This window comes from Empidonax traillii, unplaced genomic scaffold (assembly GCF_003031625.1).
Source record: "Empidonax traillii isolate 1590-97213 ecotype Southwest subspecies unplaced genomic scaffold, ASM303162v1 scaffold165:size1224784, whole genome shotgun sequence".
Taxonomy (NCBI): domain Eukaryota; kingdom Metazoa; phylum Chordata; class Aves; order Passeriformes; family Tyrannidae; genus Empidonax; species Empidonax traillii.
This window is the reverse complement of record NW_020955358.1, coordinates 1036451-1058477: the sequence shown is the minus strand read 5'-3', so window position 1 is coordinate 1058477 and position 22027 is coordinate 1036451. Positions and strand designations below refer to the sequence as shown.

General features: G+C 38.1%; 1 protein-coding gene across 5 annotated transcripts in view; it reads right to left on the bottom strand.

Annotated features, from left to right (window-relative positions):
• Positions 1-22027, bottom strand: part of SPIRE1 (spire type actin nucleation factor 1) — a 127985-nt gene that overhangs the window by 68202 nt on the left and 37756 nt on the right. For all 5 annotated transcript variants that reach the window (XM_027885336.1, XM_027885338.1, XM_027885339.1 and 2 more), the window contains exon 3: positions 2148-2384. In XM_027885336.1, coding sequence (XP_027741137.1) covers positions 2148-2384 — 237 coding nt within the window. The remainder of the gene's footprint in view (positions 1-2147; positions 2385-22027) is intronic.

Here is a 22027-nt window from a genome sequence, read left to right as displayed (position 1 = left end):
TCACTGGGTAAATAAGGGTGTATCCTGAAACATTTTACCACTGCTGGGGGAAAAGAAAAAGCCACATGCAGTAGATGGTCTTACCCCTAAAAAGATATGAATGCAAGAAGAAAGGATCTTGCAAATCCACACTCGTGTCAAAAATGTGGCAGAACGATGCTGCTATTCTAGTACTGTCAATGCAGTAGTGACACAGAGTAGGGAATAAAAGCAATGTGCACAGTTATGCCTGCAGCACATAATTTAGGCGCAAGCAACAACAGCAAGAGAATTCATTCCAAAGGATGGAGGAGTAAAAGTTAGGATGATGTAAAAATGACAGCTGAACTTCAGTTCACTAAGGTGAAGCCACAAAAGCAGTACATGCCTAGAAGAATAAAAAATCCTTAGCAAAACATGATGAGAAAATAAAATGTAAGATGCTGATTTTAAAACATACAAATAGGCAGGTACCTCAGACTAGAAGAGAAATTCACAAAGCCAAACAAAAAGGACACCCTTTGATATCTTAACAGCTGAAACCCACCCTAAGATTTTATTATCACATTTGTATTTCAGGGATGTGTATCAGTGTACCGAAAGGAGCTCAGCAAAGTTTTTCACACTTATCTTTTCTTGTTAGAAATCAACAAAGAACTTGCAAAATAATCACCTCCACAAAGCCACTGCTCTCAGCTCTGCATATATAAAGTTCTCATCTGCCTCTGCACTGAGCAAAACTTCCTCTTAACAATCCAACTTTGATTGTCACACCAATCCACAGCATTTTACCAAACTGGGGGAGAAGGGGATGTATTCCATCAGTCTTCTACATTTTTTCTACACTGTCTGGAGCAGTTTGCATGGGGGCTTAGCAAGGTGCTGCTGGTCCCTTCTAGAGAAGGTGACTGGGTGACAGGGAGTGGCAGAGGGAGGAGAGAGCAAAGAACTTGTGTGCAGCTAGGGCACACACTCAGCAAGGCTGGGAGTGGCAGGGGCTTGAAGGCACTTCAGACAGCCAGGCCCTCCCCATCCCAAGGGAGTGAAAGGCCATTTCATTAGTTTCTCCCTCCAACCTCTGCTTCTCTGAGGAGGGAGAAAAACAAAGGTACAGAGTGTTCAGCATTATTTCTGATGCAAGGAGGATGCAAAAGCATCTTAAACAAAAGTTACTCCTTCTCCATTCTCCTAAGAGCTCCCCTCTTTAATGTCAACTCATCAAAAGACAGGAGTTTTAATGGGGTATTGTTTCAGTGTGCTTATGCACCCTGATGGACTATCTGGGATATTCTTCTAGTCTCAGCTTCCACCACTACACTCTTAATTTCTGTGGCATTCGCTAAGCTTCTGGTTCTTAGATATGACATGCATTTATAAAGAAACACTATAAAAGGTTCAATCCCTTGGTACAAAGTAGCATAACATTTTCCTGTATTCAATTCTCAGACTATTTATGAGGTAAACCAGTTATACAATTTTTTTCAAAATCCCTGCTTACTAATACCTTCGTCCGTACTGAGAGCTCACTAGGCTCTTACACTTGCACAGAAGACTACTCTGTAGAAAACAGAGGATTAATACTTTTAAATGATTACACACAGTAGCCCAGATAACATTAAAGAACCTGTTGCAATTAAAATTCATAAGCTATATTTGCAAATCTCACAACTCTGGTCAAGAGCTACAACCATAATGATTGCCAATGAACTAATGTGCCCTGACTCACTCCATACAAATAGGCTATGCTTGTAAAAGTACTCTGCTTCTGCAGGGGAGGGTGGCAAGGGAAGAAACTGATAAGAAATAATTAAACTAATACTGTGCTAATGAAAAGGTGTAGTAATTCAAACAGACCGTGAAGTATCTAAGTGTACACAAAGTAATTCAGGTGTTTACACTGGGAGGTTGACTATCCAGCACAGAGAGGAAATCAGATTGGGATATTAATGGCACATCCAACACTGAAGTCCATCATGGATCTTTTGTTGCTTACTGTCAGACATGAAGTACTACTGCATCTCATTTTCACAAGCAAACCTTATAGAGGGACCAGGGAAATCAGAAAATGATGCAGCCAGTATCCCACTGGACAATAATATGGAATAAAAAGTTGTTTTTTCTTATTGACAAAAACAGTGAACTATCATAAAAACTGCCCATTGCTGTACCTTCATGACATCTTTATAGGAATGAATGGCCTCAACTTCCTCTTTGTCGTCCTCATTGTCATCCTCCACTCCTTCATCCAGAGCATCGTATCCTTCATCCCTACTCCCATCTGTTTCTGTAGTATTAGTCATGTAGTCAATAAGCTGCTCCAGTGGAGGACTTAATTCCCGCTCTTCATTGTCCTTCAAACCATAGTCAAGGGCTTTATATATAATAATCCCTAGTGATTCAATAACCTATAAAAGCAAGAAAAAAGAAATATTTATTAATGCCATTTACATGGACAAATAGGTCAGTCTTGAACACACTTTTCTGGTGTTTGCACAACAAACTCAGTGACTGAGAGAGCAAGAAACATCAAAATCAAAGAAAAAAATTACCCTCTAATACCTACAGCAGCACTTCAGTAATACAGCACAGATCATGCCAGAGCAGGTCATACCACATACCTACCACTTTCCTTTTTTTAATGCTTGAAACAAAAATTCATACTTTAAAAACAAAGCAGGACCTTTTTAGATTATTTCCCCTTTTTCCTTCTAATATGACAAATCTGAAAGTAACATTACACTTTGTAAGACTATATTGCATACATATGACCTCTTTTTTTGTGGGGTAGATGGGAAGAAATTAAAAGAAAGAATAAACTAACACAAGATGCCTCCCTCCTCCCACAACTTAATGACACTTCAGTTTCTGCATCTCTTCACTGACCTGAGAGGTGTCTGGACACAGCTGTGGCCATCCCAATATTGGCTCAGTGAGCACTAGAACATCAGCCACAAGAACTCCTTTGCCTGTTGCACAACTGGTGGAGACATGAATATTCCACTGAAACTACCAACAACTTTATTCCAGAGTATGGAGGTAGTACCTCAATTTTTCAGTGAATCGAGGCTCCTTATTTGTGCTCTGTCAAGAGCAAAGCCAACCAGTGACCTCTTACTCATAGTAAGCTAGCAAAAAATTGTCTGGAACATCCCAAAATGCTAAATGCACATTTTTCTCTCTTAGCATTAATTATTTTTCTTACGAGCAATACCGAAGCTTCTAAAATTTTAAAGATGTAAAGAGATGGCATTTCAAACTGAGAAGTTTGAAAATGGGTATTAATGAAGAGGGAAGGGAAAATGGGATTGCAACAGTAAGCCACAAGAAGGTAATGTCGCTGCTGGGAGATCCTTGTCTGACAACGGAAGTAGTACTGGAGTAATTGCATGTAAACTCTGATCTCCCTTGTGTGTTGTGATGGCTAGCATGTCACACAAATTAGCAGACTCCTACGTAGGAGTAGTCGGCACTATTAATAGGGAGCAACTTTAATAACAGAAGCATTTCTAAACATGCCAAACCTTGTCACCAAATGCCTTTTTCTCTCATCTGGCTTTCAGTACTATCCTGGTCAACATGTTTTTTAATGCAGACTTTGAAATTCTTTTGGGCTAAATGGGACAACACAAATGGATCCTTAAAACACTAAATCTTACTCTAGCAGCTTACTTATTTCAGCACAGCAAAGTATTTTTGGTCTGAGAGGCTGAAGGTTAGCAAAGAATTTTTTCAGTTCAAAGAACAGGTTCTGGCTCGGGAAATGCTAGTGAGACAGAAAAGTATACCAGGGAAGTATCACTGCATTCTTACTCAGTTCTCATACCCTTCCCCAGACTTCTGCCACGACCCACTTGGGAGACAGGACATTGCACCACACAGACCTTAAAAACAGCTGTAACAGATCAGACATATTTGCAGTATATCTGGCTCACTTCTTAGGGAAGCTATTTTGTAACCACTGTCTTGTAAAACTTGCATTGTTACAAAAATAATTTGAAAATGCAAAACTTTCACAAAATAAAATCTATTCCACTGGCAGATGTGTACTCAGATGTACATGAGTATAATCCTAATATACACCCCTTCAGCAACCAAAAGAAGAATACCAAGTTAATTCCAGTTTGAAGGAGACCAAAATTAAAATGAAGTACAACTGAATAATCACTTTGATATTTGGAGCACCTGGGAGTAAGCACAATGTGAGTTATTTCTAACTTCAACAAAATATATATTTGAAAGAGCTTAGTATACATGAGGAGGACTGAAATGTCCAAATTAGAAGCAAAGAAAATTATGTCTGGTACCATGCAGTGATGGCTGCTGAACACAGCTTCTGGATTTTGCTACCAACACTTCAAAAAAATAGAAGGAGGGTGGATAAAGAAAGTGCACTCTCTCTGCCTCCTTCTGTTTGGGAAGAGGATTAAGGCATTCAAAAGCACCGTGGCTAAAACTGGATGACAGCTGCTGCTTTCTTTGATGTATCAGCAGTGGGGCTTTTGCAGTTCAGTAATATGGCTTGTACATTTTTATGTACTATGAACAGATTTCATAATACATGCTAAGCTCACGGAACACGAAAGCCGGCAATGGCACCCATTCAGAGCTACAGTTCAGGCTCTCAGCTCCTTATTTAGGATGTGATCAAAACCATATTTCCCCAACGTCTGTCGGTATCACGGATTTTTATTGCTGAAAGACAAAGCAGCAAAGATCTTAACTAAGTAACTTTGCTTTGACTTGCATTAAAACTCAGTGCTTTCAATAAAACCGGTTTACCAAGGATCTTGTAAAACCACCCAATTGCCATATGAATATCAAACAAAAGTCACAGAATTGTCAATGCTGCTTTCAATGAAGAAAACTACTCATGCAACTTTACATAAATAATACTTTCAGGTCTATATAACTGGAAGCATAATATACAAGTCAACTCATTGATGCTTAAACACAAGTGCTGTCACTTTGTCTGTAATAGAAATCAAATGCAAACAAAAAAAGGAAAAGCTTTTCACAGCTGAATGGATGAATTGATAAATAAGCAGGGGTTTTTGAGTTGCATAATCAGGGACACCACTTCCATTATTTTTTTAGAGTATCAATTATTTACAAAGAAATCACAGGTTCTAAACTGCACTGTTGGCTAATTTCACACAAAATAAAAACTTCTGGAACCTAACAAGTGACAAATATCAGCACAGTTTTCAATTTTATGTGAAAACAGAGGTATAATAGAAAAAATAAGGGTAAGAACAGACTTTTGTAAACCACAGAGTTGCACAGTGACATACCAAAACAACTGCATGACACTGAAATAAGTGTCAGCACTAATAATAAATTATGCTCCTCAATTCAGGTGAAAAAAAATAAAGGAAGATCTGCACCTTGAATTTTAGAACACGTTTGTTCCTGACTGATTTAAATTTTGGCAAAGGACCTGACCTTTGCAAATCAATCAGTGGCTAAATAAACTTAAAAAAATAAACAAGGAAGTATTATTATGCTTTACACCTTCTCACCAAGTTCTTTTGAAAGTCATGGCTTCAGACCAAAAATAAACCCAACCAAACACATTAACATTTCCCACAGATTGAACTTGTACTTTGCTGTGCTGCAATCATTAGTGAAAGGGGAATTTTGTCCCACTGTGAGTATTCCTTCAGTTTCTACACCAGCGTGGACTCGTGTTATACTGTTCTTTTATAATAAATTGTGATAAAGTTGCTGGAACATCTTGACTTCAAACAGGATGTAAAAGCAATATCCTCACACTCCTTTTACACACGCAGAAAAAACAAAACCCAAATAATTCAGATTATTTTCATACACAAATACTGCCTGGAACTTTCCATTCCACATACCTTCCTCCAACACATTAAGGCATGCCTCCTGGAAAGGGGTTCATCAGGGGTTTAATCTTTTATATGACCCACATTATGCTCTTCTATTGAACACCTCCAAGTTAACATTCTCAAAACCTCTTCAAATATGCTGCCTTTGTATAGGAACCAAACAGGTCTGAGTCTTGCAAAGGTCAAATTATTGCGAGTATTACACTTTGAGAAAAACCCTTTTTTCCCCTCAATATATGTATCTCCCTGACCCTTGCTGAAGTGTAGATGAGAGCAGCCAGAATCCAGATGCCATTCCCCCCCCTTACAACACACACAATAGGGCTCTGTCTGAGCTTTCATCCCCTTCCTAGGCTTGCCTCAATTTTTAAACAAACCAACAAAGACTAAGCACAGGCTTGTCCTTACAGCAGCAAAGGTGGGGTTTTTTTCAGCTCAAATGCCTGTCCCTCCCTAAAATTTTCCTTTCCTCCAAAAGCCACTCATGTTCTGTGTCTCTAACTTGGATTAAAGATGCCATAAAGCTCCAGCTACTAAGGTGAGTCAAATAACTTTGAACCTTCCCATATGGCCCTCACATACAGCCAGCAGCCACAACAATATCTGCACTACTACTTCACTTTCATGGATTGCAATATTTTTTATTACAAAATTGTGTACTACAATTACTATTTTAAGTGCACCCAGTTTTTACCAGCAGATCTCCAACACACTTTATGAAAGAGAATCACTCTGCCTTGCAGTGAGAATGCTGGGAAGTCCGGGGTTGGCGTTAGCCATGGCACTCCTTAGGGCAGAGCTCCTTTCCACCACCAACTCTGCCATCACCCCTGGTATTAGGCAGCACTTAGTCAATCCGCAAAGACTGACCTGTCCTACTGCCGACTTTAAATCAGCCTGCCAGGAGCTCTGTGCTGTGTTTCTGGAATCATAACACACGGCACAAACGCATATGTAGACACCCTTGAAGTCAAGAGTTATGTATCTTAAATTTCCTATGACACATAAGGAGAAGACATACAAACACACACAAGTTTTTGTGATCAAATTCTGTAATACAGTCCAAAAGACTGCCATGTTAAAACGTTATGTAAACCCAACTTATTCCTCTCTAACTGCATGACAAAGGGAGAAAGCTTTTGCTCTCAGGTTCATTTCCATTTCTTAACAAAGTAATTTGTTCTTTCTTGGGTGTCCAATGATGGAAGTGAAAAAAATCGTGGTGTTAAGAAAGGTGAAAAAATAATGGGGTTAGGATAACCCAGAGTATGTTTTTTAGTTATTTACCTCATGCTGAGATGCCCTGCATAACTCTCAAGAGCACCTCATGGAAGAGCATGTCTAAATAGGACATTTTGAGAGATGTGTTGCTGTCAGTGCATACCTCGGGTATACTAATGTAGTTTTCACCACAGCATTCCCCAGTGGAAACAGGGTAGCATTACCCAAGTTTTAATGGCTGGGGACCTCTCTAAATTTAAATTAACGACCTTCACTAAATTAGAGCAACTTGCAACAGACTGTCAAATGAGAGCAGCGAAAAAACCTTCCAAGTGCTTCCAGGTAAGCAGCAAGGATTTGGACTATTTCCAGTGAATCAGATAAATCACTCATTTCCAAAGAATAAAGACATAAGATACAGCATTATTTAACGTCCTGGTGATGTTGGTTTGCTACTGAAATAATGACATACTGCTTTCTGCAATATAAAGAGCCTTGCTATTTGAGTCAGAGCAGTAATGAAAGCAAAGAAAAAAAAATCAGAGTACGTCAGGTCTCATAGAAAATAAGCACGAGACAGAATTAAATGAACCCTTTTAACAGGATTCAGTCTGTTTTAGATATGTTCAGAGCTAGGAAAATTTCTCCTCTGCATTCAGCAATCTTTTTCAAAATGGTTTTATATTCTGAGTCTTTGAATGCACTAAGTGGGCAGAGAGACCTACTTACTGAATTCTTTGTACTATTCAGGTGTACATTAAATAGATTCAGTACAAGAACTTTTGATCAAAGACACAGAACAAGCCTAAAACATACAAAGGGGATGCTGGCTTTTGGGAGTTTGTGTTGTGTTTTTCCCACAAAGTGAATATGTGAACACTGAAACAGTTAAATATTGTTGGACACCCTTGCCTCTAAGAAAGTAGCAGTAATGTAACTGTAAGTCTATTAAGGATCAAGTGTAACACAACTCTCCAACTTATTCAAAGATTCTGATAATTACAAACATGTTTCTCAGTTGCTGAAGTTTCCCTATGGATAGTATCTAAGGAGAACTATAATTTATTAGCATAAATGAAAGCAGGATTTATTCTATTCTATCAGTCTCAACTTATATTTTATCTGCTGCATTGAAACATTGAAACAAAACTGTCAATTTTCTTCTAGTTTTTGTTATACCTTATAATTCCCAAGATCATGACAAATCATTACTGTTACTAAGGAATTTATTCAACCTGAAGGAATTTCACCTAAGTGACAGTTCATCCCCCAGAGAAAAACAAAATTAAATTCCCTGATTTAACTGTGGAGACTCCAGTAATGGCTGAAGCTTCAGTAAAAGAATTAGGTGCAATAATTAAGTAAAACAGATGGTGAAAGTCATTTGAAAGTTCTTAAATACACCTCTATTCATATCCTGGTTTCAAATACAGGTCATGTTATACTGATCCCATTTAAATAAGAAGAGTGCGTTTTTTATCATAAGTTAAAGACAGAAAATTCAACCACGTCACAAACTTCTGTTCTAGTTCTGTCCTCTTTTTTTTTTTTAAATTTTAACTGATGAAATATAGTTAAATATATATATATATATAGTTTTTTTGTAGAAAAAGAAAGCAATCAGATGAACTCCCCAGGTAAAGCAACAGAAGGAGCAAAGACTTCAGCTGACTACCAAAAACATAATCAGGCCCCAGAAATCCCAGTGAGATCAAATTGTATAAGAGACAGAAACTGCCATTTGTCACATCAGCCTTTTGAATAAAGCTTTTTCTAGATTACATGAAAGTATCAGATCAGCAAAAGATTTTGTAGTGAGAGAGAGAAGTAACCAGCTCAAGGAAAACTGGTATAAAGGGGAGTGAGACTAGTTCAGTAGCTCTGATCCTGAGAACTTATGTGCGACTGGTTTACATTTGGCTGACACTGCATACCTGCCTACGGTTTGTCAGACAAGGGATAGAAGAAAGATAATAAAAAGCTTACAGGTGCTTTGATTCAGTTCAATTTATGGTAGTCACGAAGCAACGCAAAATCAATGTAACTTTTATTCAAAATATCTACATAGTTCAACTACTCTACTCAAAGAGTCAGTTTGCATGAACTTCTCAGCCTTCCCACACGGCTTGCATTTAAACCACTACAATTGCCTGCTACAGGCTTGTCCCCCATTTAATTAATCCAAAAATTAAAGTGAGTAAACACCTGCTGCAATATAAACCATTTGTGCTCCTGTGAGTCAAGAACTTTCTCACACCTATTTTTCCCAAAATTAACAACTACAAAAGCCAAGCAAACAAAATACCGGCACAATGACAGCTATTCTTTTAAATACAAATTCTGGATTAGTTAAAGTTTTACATTTGCATGTGTGTCTTATAAGCTTTCCAGCAGCATCTCACAACAGACTTTATAAAAGTTAGGCTGGTTTCACTGTACTTGTCAGAGATAGGTCTGCATTCCAAGTGTTTAACAGATGATGAACTTCACAGAGACAGATGAAGCACCTGACCAAGTTTACATAGAGTTGGGAACATGACAACTCTTCTGGTTTGACTGTAGCTTTCCTCAAATCCATCTTCTTCCACTCTGAAAAAATATGACCTTCTGCCTCCTAAAAGACTTCTCTTGTCAGTCAACCTGTCATAATTCCAAGGTTTCATGCCTAAAATCAATCATGTTAAGGAAGAAGCCCAAATGTAACCACTCAACAGGTCCCTTTCAAATGCCACAAAAGAAGACTGGTATATGCTGCTCCTTTCTACTGACTGGAGTATTCATTAACCACACACAAAGCAATACTAATTTAACACTGCTTGTCTTAGAGGTACTGAATATTGATGGCAAGTTAAGCAACCACCCATAAGAAGGTTGTCCTTTTCATCCCTGCCGAAGGAGAAACTTCAAAGATGTCTATGGGATGTTGCATTTGTTACACAGCCACCTAAGACAAACCATGCACAGCTACCTCCACTATCTTGTGGAAGATCACTCAGTCATATACCTAGGCTTCTTTCCTACAGAAACTGATGGGAATTCACACATATGGCCTGTGAACAGAAAGCCAAAAAATTTGAGACTCTTATTAAAGAGGCTTTTTTTAGTCATATGTGCAAGAAAACTTTAGCTTGATATAAGGCTGTAACTTGATTATGAAATATGTGAATATTCACATATCACTATCGTGATAGTCCAAGGAGTTACTAGTGTGCCAGGCACATTATTCATGTAGGTCACGTACGATCTGTAAGTATGTCACGCAAACATAATACTGCAGCCTGACAGAGCTCTGCAAAGCTCCTGATTTTATGAATATTATTCCATGTCTTCTTCCCTATAACCAGCAACACTGGATACAGGCATTTGGATCATTGGCATTCAAACAAATATTCCTTAAAAACTGAACACCTAAGTGAACATAAAATATTTTAGTAATCAGCTAGGGGCATTACTGCGCAATTACCTTTGACCTCTTGTAATGGTCTCGTTGGAAAGACTGGTATTTGCTGGAATAATTCAAGAAAGCACCAGTAGGCACTTCTGACAAGTTATTTACCTATAAGAAGATGTAAGCTTGGCATTATTTTTTAGATCTGAAATTCAGATACAGTCGTAGCATGGGAGGTGACTTACCCTAAAACAAAGAGCAACAGAACACGTGGCCAAAATTCAGCAAAAAGCTTACCACCTGCTCTCTGGGCTGCAAAACCCCAGAGAATGCATTTATGAAATGTCACTCACAGATTTCTATTTCCTTCGGAACAATGGAATCCCCACAAAAGAAATCCATATTGAGACACACGTCTATCACAGATAAAAGATATTGATATATAAAGCATACGATTTATAACCTCAGGCATGAAGTACCTCAGCACAACATATTCCAGCACCTGCCAGCTCTCAAAGCCATCAAAGTGCTGAACTGTGACAGTTTATTATCCTTAACAAAATAGTCATATTCCTGATTATGAATTACTGAGCATTGTTTTACTGCTCTCTGCCAATAACAACAATATTCATGTATTCTAGTACAGTAGTGATAACAAAGATTTGCTTATAGTCACAGGTCAAAAGTGTTACCATATTAAAAAAAAAGACCATATGCATTTCACGCTGAGATTAAAAAAAAAAACAAAAACAACCAACCAACAAACAAAACCCCTCCAAAAACCACAACAAAACCAAAGCATTCCTGACTGTCTGCAGAAACCTCTATCAGAGCCAGATTTTCTACAGTGCTCAGCACTTGATCCTCTAATAGAATAGAGGTATTATCCAGGTAACTCGTTTAGCTGCTTAGGTAGCAGCCAAGTTACTAAATACCCAGCCATTGGTGGAGAGGGATTAATTCCAACACCTCCATCTATGAATGCTGCATAGGTACTTGGGAACAAAAACAAACCTAAAAAAGGATATATGCATACCAATCAAGTAGATTTACACCTCAAAATCTATAATGAAATTCTGAACTTGGGTGTACAGGGATTATAAATCCCTTTGGACTTCTTATGCTTCAGAAATGAAAATAATATTGCAATATCACCCTGTCTATCTAACCATGTTATCATCCTTTGAATGATAGAAAGGGATCTTTACCTGGAAAAAGAAAGTCAAGGCATTATGTTCATACTGTGGTGAGTTTCCTGACTTTTTGAAAACATCACACTTTTGGAGTAAAATATTAACGAAAATTAAGAGTTTGCAATGTCCAGGTAAGCGTTGTCACAGCACCTCTAAGTCAGAATATGGCTGCCTCCACAATTTTCCTAACACAAAACAGTCAAAGAATTCAAATCCTAAATTTAGACTCATCTTTACATCTCCAACCTCCAGCAAAATAAGCTACACTGCCCTTCCTTACCACATTTGAAAACACAGGTATTACCTCTTCTACCCAGTACTTGAGCCAGTTTCAAATGTAGGAAGTGTATGGGGCTGAAGGTCCATCCTGTGGGGTCTTCCTCATTGCTCTTTTCTTGTGAAACCTCACACTGATGATTTCCCCTCTCCTATAACAGTTTTAGCACCTGTTAAATGAGGATATTGACCCATTTTCAAAGCTGTGGATGAGAAATGCTGTGCAAGTCTAAATTATATTTCTGCATGACATGCACAATAGCTTAAACTCAGCTGGAAGTGTCTCTAATCATCCAATTTTCTCTATGACTTTTGTTCCCTACAAACCAGGTGAAGGGGAAATGAAGAAAAGTACGGGCCTGAGGCTAATGGTTAGGCTTGTCACTGGGTACAGTGCAACACATAAAACTCCTTTTCTTGAGAATAAAAAGCAAGATGCAAGAGTGATTTATTTAAATGTAAGTAGCAGAGGTAGCCAGAGAAAACAGCTACTATGGTTAGACTATCATATTGTTCTAAACTTCACAGGAAATAAATTCTGACGTCATCATCCCTTTGTCTTGTTACACCTACCCTACACCCTAGAGAATGAATGGCTTGAAGTTTAAGAAATAGGGGAAAAGGCAAGGTTTTTATGATTTTTGACACTGTGGCTTTAAATTTTGATCCTTAGTTTAACTAAGTATCCCAAATTATTTGTAGTATCCTTTAAGACTGTAGCATTTAATAAACTCTACAATATTCACACACTCTTTTGGGAAGATGTTTTGTAATACAGCATGACAGTTCATAGTACAGCTCAAAAAAAAATTGTCTGGTAATTATTAGACCAATCAAAATTAAAAAAGTTTTTTTCTTCACACAGTTCTCTAACAAGTGAAATAATTTTCCTAGAAGGAATTAAAAATAATAAATTTAAAAACAACAACAACAACAACAAAACAAACAAAAAACCCCAACCCAAACACAACTCATCCCAGTGTAACAGTCAGAAGGTCCATTACTAACACTAAATTCTGACGGACTTTCATAGGAACCCCAGCTTTGGAATAACAAAAGACATTCCTGCCTACGCAAGAAAAAAGCTACTTGAAAGTAATCTCCTTAGATTGGAGAGATATCCACTTGATTCCATCAGAGAATCTTTTATTCTTGTTCTCTCATTTTGTAGCCCCCCAAAAGTTTGAGAAATTAAGAATAAAAGAAAACTATCATTGTATTGCAAACATATGCCTAGACTTCTTTGACTAAATGAGCAGAGTCATCAAAATACTTCAAGGCGTTAAACATCTTCAATTAAATCAGTTTGAAAGAGCATCTAGTCAACTACCTCCAGGGACTCAAATATTCAGTATTTCAAGTGCCACTGAACAATTTATATCTGCGAATTCTGTAGCAGAGAGTGACAGCAGAATCTGGTTTTATTTTCTTCTTGTTAACCCTTTCTCATAGATTATTTTTGTCCTTTGTCCAGTCATATTACGCTTCACTAAGCTGTGTGTTCTCACGTAAACTACCAAACAGGCAGTGACATGTAAATGTTAGCTTGTGTGAACAAAACACCTCACAAAGGAGGGGATTCTTTCCTGAGGACTGGGACCACAAGCAAGCGTCAGACAAACTGCAATGACACCATTTCAGAGAACACTGGTCGTAAGGAATGAATGACTATTACTTGCCAAACCAGAGGAGTGGATGGGTGTCATCCCCGTTGCCCCACCCACCCCCTGCTAACATCACAGGGCTTGTGTTGCAGCGTGGTCTGCCAGCTCAGAAAACTACTTAGCTGGGAGAAGTCGCGTTTGCCTGATCAGCTTAGGAAAAAGGAGAAAAAAAAATCAAAAAAAAAAACCAACAAAGCCAAACCCAAACACTCTGTGCTACCATATACACTCTCTATGCACGTGCATGTGCACTCTCTGTGCTACCATACATCAACACTGGCTTTAGGCCAAAAGAGCGCGCAGCACAGCAGAAACATCAAAGCTGTTCTTACCCATGAAAGAAATGTCTATTTTAACTGGAAGAGCTAAAATTAGCCTTAACAAGGAGTGGCTGCATGATTGTTTGCCATAATTATTTCATATATATTTCAATAAAATGCTTGGTGTAAATATAATCCTTTATCTGGCAATTTTTCTATGTTTTTTACAATATGTTGTCATCCCTAACCTCCAGTTTTAACCTACGAACAGTGATTTTTACCAAATACTTGCTATGCCAGTTAGAGCTAGAATGGGGAAAAGCCAGGAGGTTTTCCTTTGTATAATTAGGATTTAAAAAAAAAAAAAAAATATTTATTGTATGTCTAACTCAAATCATAACATTATTTTAAGCTAAGACTCTAATAATGTTAAAGAGATTTCAAAGGGGAGCAAAATGCTCCAAATGCAGTGTGTTATTTAGATATTTTTTAAAAAAACAAATTAAACAAAACCCCTTAAAATCAAGTTTCCAAGGATTTTTTCATTACACTCAAAGGTGTTTTTGTGGAGTAATACATGACATCCAGCAAAGCCCAGGTGCAAAGGAACAAGCAGAGTGGAAATGCAACCTTCTCTGCTCACTGCCCTTATCTAATTAAGCTAATGTAAGTATTCTATCAGAAGAAATTAAGCTTTTCTCTGTCCTAGAAAGCTATTTTTAGATGGTCAAACTGAGGGAATGAATAACGTTTGCAATAATTTTAAACACCCCTCCCAGCTAAAACGCATATCCCCATGAACTGACCAACCAATGAGACTATGTAAGCGTCTGACCTAGAAACTTGTACCAAAAAAAAAAAATTCCTTTTTTTTTTTTTCCTTATGCATAAGATACACCTCAAAACATGGACTACTACTCACTGGAAAGCATGGCCTCAGGGAGAAACTGCCTCCAGCAAGCGGGGACTTCAGTAGTTGCTGCTCATATGGGAGCAATACATGACATCTGTAGTGGGCGGGATGGCCAGCAGCCATCACAGATACAGATGGTAACAATTCCTGAGGAATCTTAAATGGAAGGCAAGCCTTAATATTCTTAGAGCATGTGTGATATTTGCCATTTGACCACAGCTGATTTTTCTGGACTGATTTACAGATGCTTCCTCCAAACCTACTTCATCTTATTACGAAACCTAGAGTTAATTCTCTATTGCAGTATTTTGCTCTTTCCAAAGTTGAAAAAATGTTGGTTGAATGTTGGTATTAAGCTCTTCACAACAGACCACTTGTCACTGTTTTTAAGAACAGCAGCCACTAAACATAGGAAAGGAAACCTGTGCTGACTATCAGACATACCAGTCTGCTAAGAACATTTACCAAGTCGGCAGCAATTGTTGAATATTTTATGCCTCTTGCTCAGTAACATTTTTGGACTACAGCACTAAAAAATACACTGTGATCTGTAAAAAAAACCATTTTATTTCTCTTCTATTACTCACTAATTAATAAGTAACTGCTCACAAATTACAAATGCATAAAAACCACTCTATTTTTGCATTCATAACCCAGCTTGTGATGCACGTGCAACCAGGTGGAATGATGTTTCAGGTTTACTGTGGGTTGCTCAAGTGAGGTAGCAAACGTTGGATAAAGCCTCCACAGTTGCCAGAGAGTAATGCAGCATTTCAGTTTTCAAGCAAAATGGGGTTTTGTTAACCTTATTAGAACAGATTCTTGACTGACCACCTTCCTCCCTGAGGACCTCACCTTAGCATTTATGTTAACAGATCAGAACAGAGCTTTTGAAGTGAAACTATCCCTCTCCGAAGCATCTGGGTTGCATCATGCAATACTGTGCAAAATGGGGCTCCTTTTGCATTAGGCTAAAACTCAAGATGAAATCCAGAAAGCTCACCTCATTTTGCTGATGGCACACTCAATCTAAGGCTTTCAGAAGAGAGCTCAATGGAAATAAAGCCACTGGGACATGTATTCCATGGACCCTGGGTCCTCAATACAAACTTTGTTGCTCTAAAGACTTGCAACATGCTATTTGTTAATTCAGAAGATTGAACTAAGTCTGAAATGTCATAAACCACTTTTATGCAAGACTAAAGAACAACTGAAAAGTTGTAAAATAACCACAAAACTATTAAGCCAGTACAGAAAGAATAATAACAGCTAGTATCTTGGGCGAAATTTTGTAATACAAAAGCTGTGGTTTTAGTTGGGCAGCTTGGTTTCTGTTTTAATGGAAATTTATGGCAGGTGGCTGAACCTCTGGGATATCTGGGCCAGCATATGTACCCTGTGATGAGAATCCAGCAGCATCTACTGGAATTCCTTCCCCTGGCTGAATGCTGGTAGATGAGTACCAGTCCTGGAGGGATGAGTGCCATTATGGCTGGATATGCTATGGTAGGGGGAGACAGTTTAATATTATCTATGTTATCACTACCTTTAAGTTAAGACATTAATGTTAAAGCATTCTATTTTGAGTCAATACACACAGTCAACAAGGTAACGGGGAAAAAAGACCATGTATTTTATATCCTTCACCTTAATCGCAAAATAGTTTGGAAAGAGAACACAAATTTAGTAAGGTAAAATACTTAAGAAATCCCTTTAAAATGCCCCCTTGCAATAGAAGCGAAAATACTGCCAGAACAGGAAAATTCTCTTTAGGATGAAAACCACAACCCTGTTTTGCAAACCTTTATCCTCCCATACATATAGTACAAGATGATACCTCTCACCAGTTTTTACAAAGCGCATTACATTCAGTCAAAGAGTACTTTCTGGTTCCTCTCCTACACTTTGGCTTCTCCTCTGATCGAAACTTCAGAAATTCTTGAAATTTCTGGAGTGAAAGGTTAGCATAATTGCAAAATATTTTGAATCCCGTAGTACACACGGAAGAGCTGAAGTTTCTCTTAGAAACAGAAATGTCAGTAATTCAGACATTCTAAACAAAATAGTCTGGTTTTCCTCCTTCAGCATATTTTCTTGCTGCTAAAATGTTGTGAAACTGCAAGTAATTATCATCAGTGTAAAATTACCAGAGGAATCTAACAACCTCCATAATGTAACGTACCTAATATAGAATATAGAGCTTTGGATATTAAAAGGTGAAATAATACAGGTACATGTACACTGCAATATAAACTAACACCTGCTACCCACTTTTCTTTACCCTGTATGAAGGAAACCATATGCAGATTAGGCAATGGATATTTTAAGTTTTTAAAAAAAAAGGAACCAAAAACTAATAGGTAGTCTAACATTAATGACAAACATAGTTGGGGTTTGGGTTTTTTTAAATAAATACATAGTGTATATATACACATTGCTCAGCACTCTGTCTTCTTTTAGGACATCTTTGCTTCTTAATGCAGGTCTAATTTCAATAGGACCACAGATACCGAAATATGGATGAAATAAGGTTATAGCTATATGCTAAACATTTACAACATCCTGTGAATAATTAGGGTATTGTAATTATAACCTCCCAAGTCACACCCTTGCCATAGAACATTCTTTACATCTACATAGTACCCAGCTTGCCAACCAGGAATGTCCTCTCTGCTTAGTCCCTATCTGCTGAGCAGACGACTGCGAGATGGAAGTGATGCAGGAGAAGGGATTCACTATGACTTGGCCACTTCTACAACCAGAAGGTGCTTACATCTCCTAGTACCTCAAACAAGGGATTCAGGAAGGTCAGAGATATTCTGGATTCTCTGCTCTCACCAAATCTAGTCTGTCGTTCCACTCCAAGGTTAAATTACTCAACACTTTTCAATCAGCAACTAAAAGAACAGCAGCTTCTCAAAGAAAGCCAAACAAGGAATGCAAAGTTAAATTCTCAAAGTTTTTCCTTTCTCCTCTGCAAAATGAAATCATGACATTCATAGCCTTGTAGAGGTAGGAAGGGAGGTGTATGATAAGAGCTACTAACAAGATGTGACATGCTTGATTAAAAGACATTAGATATGATATGGTATCATGATGTGATGTGATATGATACGATAGTGGGGCAAAAATATTCAAACAATAATAAGCACTTGCTTCATGACAACAAATATTATCAGATTAATTTGGATACAATTTAATATTTTTTAACGTCATCTCACAGTGGTAGATCACTCTGCTTTTCCAAAGTTCTCTTCTTTATACCACAGATGTTGCAATAGGTTAAAAATTCCATACAGACAAAACGCCCACATTTTTACTTACGTGACCCTCACCTGAGATAACCCTCTTCCTACAGTAAATGTGTCACCTCAGAAAACCTGCAAATGTGGTAAGGGAGCTTTTGAGGGATCAGAATCAGGGGTGGGAAAGGGGAGGGGATCTGCAAGGAAACAGGATGCTTAAGAGTAACCTACACCTCATACAACCACTCATACGTATGTGAAACTGCTCTGTTGAATCTCTGTGGGAAAAAAAGAAATCAAAAAGCCAAGAGAAAACTGATAACCTGGGTAAAATGCACCTCAAAATAAAGCCCTTAATTTTGATCCATGGTCCCTAATGGTATTGGGAACATAAGTGGATGCAGTGCTCTAAGCCATCTTATCACATAGATTTTTACCGAGGAGATGCCTCTCAATGGAACATTTATTCCGAAGGGGAGATAACTTGTGAGCAGATCAGCATTTGTCCAACATCACCTTGAACAGTTTGCCAGGCTGAAGCTACAAGAGACTATAAAGGCCTCTAATGAGGACTTGACTCACAAAGCAGCATTGATGTACAAATCTACATTACAAGTAGTTATTGTAGCTGTTTCACAATGCCCAGCCTGTGAGATGCAATCTCAGGTGGTCTACACCTGTTCTGCAGGGCTACGGGCTGTCAAGGTCAGATATCTGGAGCTGGTTGTAACTTGAACTCTGCTGGAGTTCAGATAAATGCAGTTAAAGAGAGAAGAGAAAGCTTTAGTGTCTCCCAAGTATCCTATTTCAACAAAGAGCAAAGGGAAACAGAGAGAAAGTTTGTGTTAGCAACACAGGCTTGTCTCTTTTTTCCTTCCCTCTCCTGTCCCCAAACCCACAGGCATTGTTAGATGTCTAAATTTAGTTTCAGACAGCAGATGTCTTTTTCATAGGTCCTCCAAGCAAAATGAAATAATAAAAGGGGGCTTCTTAAAATTTTAAAGGGCAGAAAAGAGTCTGTTGAATCTCTTGCTGTTACTGTTAATTATGAATACTGAACAGATTCAATTAGAACCAACCATACAGAAAAACATACGTAATCTATGCCTTTGGCATAGCGTGAACCATGCAAGGGGCAATGAAGCAACCTCCTGCTGGACATTTTAATTAATTTTATTTTAAAAGAAGTGCACAGATCAGGATTTAACAAGGATGTTTCTAGGAGCTGATATAAGATCATTGTTATAAGATTAAGCTTTAAAACCACATTCCATTTTGAGGCAGTAGAATGCCTTGTCCTGATACATGAAAATCTCCTTACGTGAGCAGAAGAGATTTCCTATTGTCATGGAATGGGCAACACTAATTTTGCCATTTCTCAGCTCTCACATGCATGAGTTCATAGGTTTTATTTTGTGAAAGCGGGAAAGGATGGTGGGGGAGCTAACAAAAATTAACTCTGTCAAAGCACTACTATAAAGACACCTGTAAAATTGCAATCTTCAACACAGAGTCTAAGCACAATACGAGGCTGCTGTCTTCCACATGGTCTGATTTATCCTTGGCAGCTATTTGCAGAAGAAAATAGTCCTCCCTGATACTTCTGACCACAAATACTTCAAAAGTATGTGGCCTGTCTCTCGTCCACCCCCGTGCTCTTCAACCCATTCTTTACCCTGTTTCTTCCCCTAATGGAAAAAACAAAGATGTATTGTGTTAAGCTCAGGCAGCCCTTTGCTGGTAAAACTTCTGTCTCCACTGACTGGAAGACTGGCTTAAAACATATCTGCATGTCCATGGCTTTGGTTTCAGGAACGATTTTTCTGAGTTTTAATAAAATCTTCCACCGTTTAGTCACAGTAGACATTTATAAATACCCACAAGATCTGCTGCACACACTTAGTACAGTTAATCCTTAAATTTTATCCCCCTCTTTTCCTATAAGCCTCCATTGTCAATTAAGTGAGAACAGCAGAGACACTGAGCCCCCAGAGTTGAAATGGAAATCAGTGAAAGTTGCGCTCTCAGCGCTTTAAGTGCTGTACAGCATTAAGTACTCTGAGAGCCAAGTTCTAGGTATTCGAGACTGGACATCTAAAGTTAGATTATCTGTACAACAAAATGAAAACATATTATGAAAATATATATTTGTAAAACCTTTTGAAATCACAGCAATTAATATAATAGCAAAGCCCATGTCAGAACCATGTGTACTTTGAAATTTGATTTGAATGTTGCAATTATAACATAAGATGACTCTGTGAAAATCCTGTGGAAAACCTGTAGGATGATGCAAACACTGAAAGGAACCAAACTACCCTTGCAAAGCCACCACCGTCAATTATGGGCATTCTTAGTTTGTGAACTCCTGAATTTACATCCTTAATTAGCTTTTCCTTTCTAAATGTGTGTGTGTGTAGAAATAGCAGTATGCAAAAATCTTCCTTCAAAATGATATATATGCACATAGCCTACTTCACTAATGTTTTGATGTGTGTGCACATGGTACATGCACTTGTGTGAGAGCACATGTGCAAAGACACACAGAAACAGCATTACCTACAGCAGTAAACAGTTTCTCTGTCTATCCCCTGCCATGGCTTTGAAGCTAAGCTGCTTACTTTAAAGAGTTGAACCTATTTTATTTATTCTGGAAGCTTATTAGAAGGAGCAATTTTACACCCATAACTGTTAGAGGGATAATTGAAGAAGCCAACCGAAACAAATAACAGGTTTGCCTTTTTCTGACGACTAAAAAACGTCCTGTCTAGTGACTGAGTATTTCAAAAAGTAGAGACCAAGCCTATACTTCAGCAGTTTCATTCCTCTGGGAGAAGCTTCCATAGAGACGATAGGCATAGAGACGACATAGATAACGCGGTGTGAGCCCATTTAGGGCTTTGAACATCAGAGCACGATTTACAGCCACACCCAGGATGCGACTGGCAGCTGAGCACAGTGCAGGGCGTAGGCACGGCACTAAGCGCTCTCACCGGTGAGCTCCACAGAGTAAAACTGCCACTTGTCCCCTTCATGTGGCCTCTTAGTCATGCAGGAGGGAGCTACAGGCACCATACTCCAGTCCGTGGCAACAGGACTATTAACCAGAGGAGCAGTCAAGAGGAAGGGGTTGGGAGCCCCAACAGCAAAAGGCATCGGGTGTCAACCATCGCCATTTCTTAGTAGCTTGCTTTAAATTAAAACTAATTAAGTTAAAGAAATTATGCAAGCTTTACTTAACTACCAACAGCTAACTAACCTCCAAATTTCATGCATTAGGTCAGTTCCACAGAGCTTGTGAAAATCAGCTTACGCTTTTTTAATGCTTAATTTTAGCAAGTCTGCTTTACAAGTGTTTCAGAGTGTGATTACGCAAATCGTAAATTCAAGCACAGTTGGAATATAAAGAAGTTCCACTTATGAAATGTGACTTGCTAAGGTATTACATGAAATTAATTGGGAAAAAATAATCACCTAGAACACAGTAATTACATTTTTAAAATGAAACTCTTAGCCAATTCATAGCTATCCAGAATTATGGAGTTCACAGCTAATATATCTAATATGCTGCTGTTCTTGATGTTCGTTTTTTGGGGGTTTGGGAGTTCTTTAAAAGAACAGCCATAAGGCCTGTTAAAGTATAACCTTTATAGTTCTTTTTCAAATTAATGATGCCATACAGGAAAAAAAGAGAGCAATTATTTCTAAACATTTAAGAGATATCAAAATTATTTAAATTAGCTCTTAATAAGATCACAGATGAACATGTGAACTTTCACATCTCTCCACGGATACAGGAGAAGAAAGATACACATTTCAGTCAATACATGCATTAGAAGCAAGCTGAAATGAGAGATACTTCTTATAACAGAATGGCTTGTTTTTTTGCATGTTTCTACAGTGTACCTGTTCATGTCAAAACATTCTGTAGGATTCCATTTCAACATCATTTCAAACACTTTTGCCAGGAACTGCTAGGACAAAAAGGGTGATTGCATATGTCCTGCTCAATTCAGATCGATTTAAAATGTAGTTT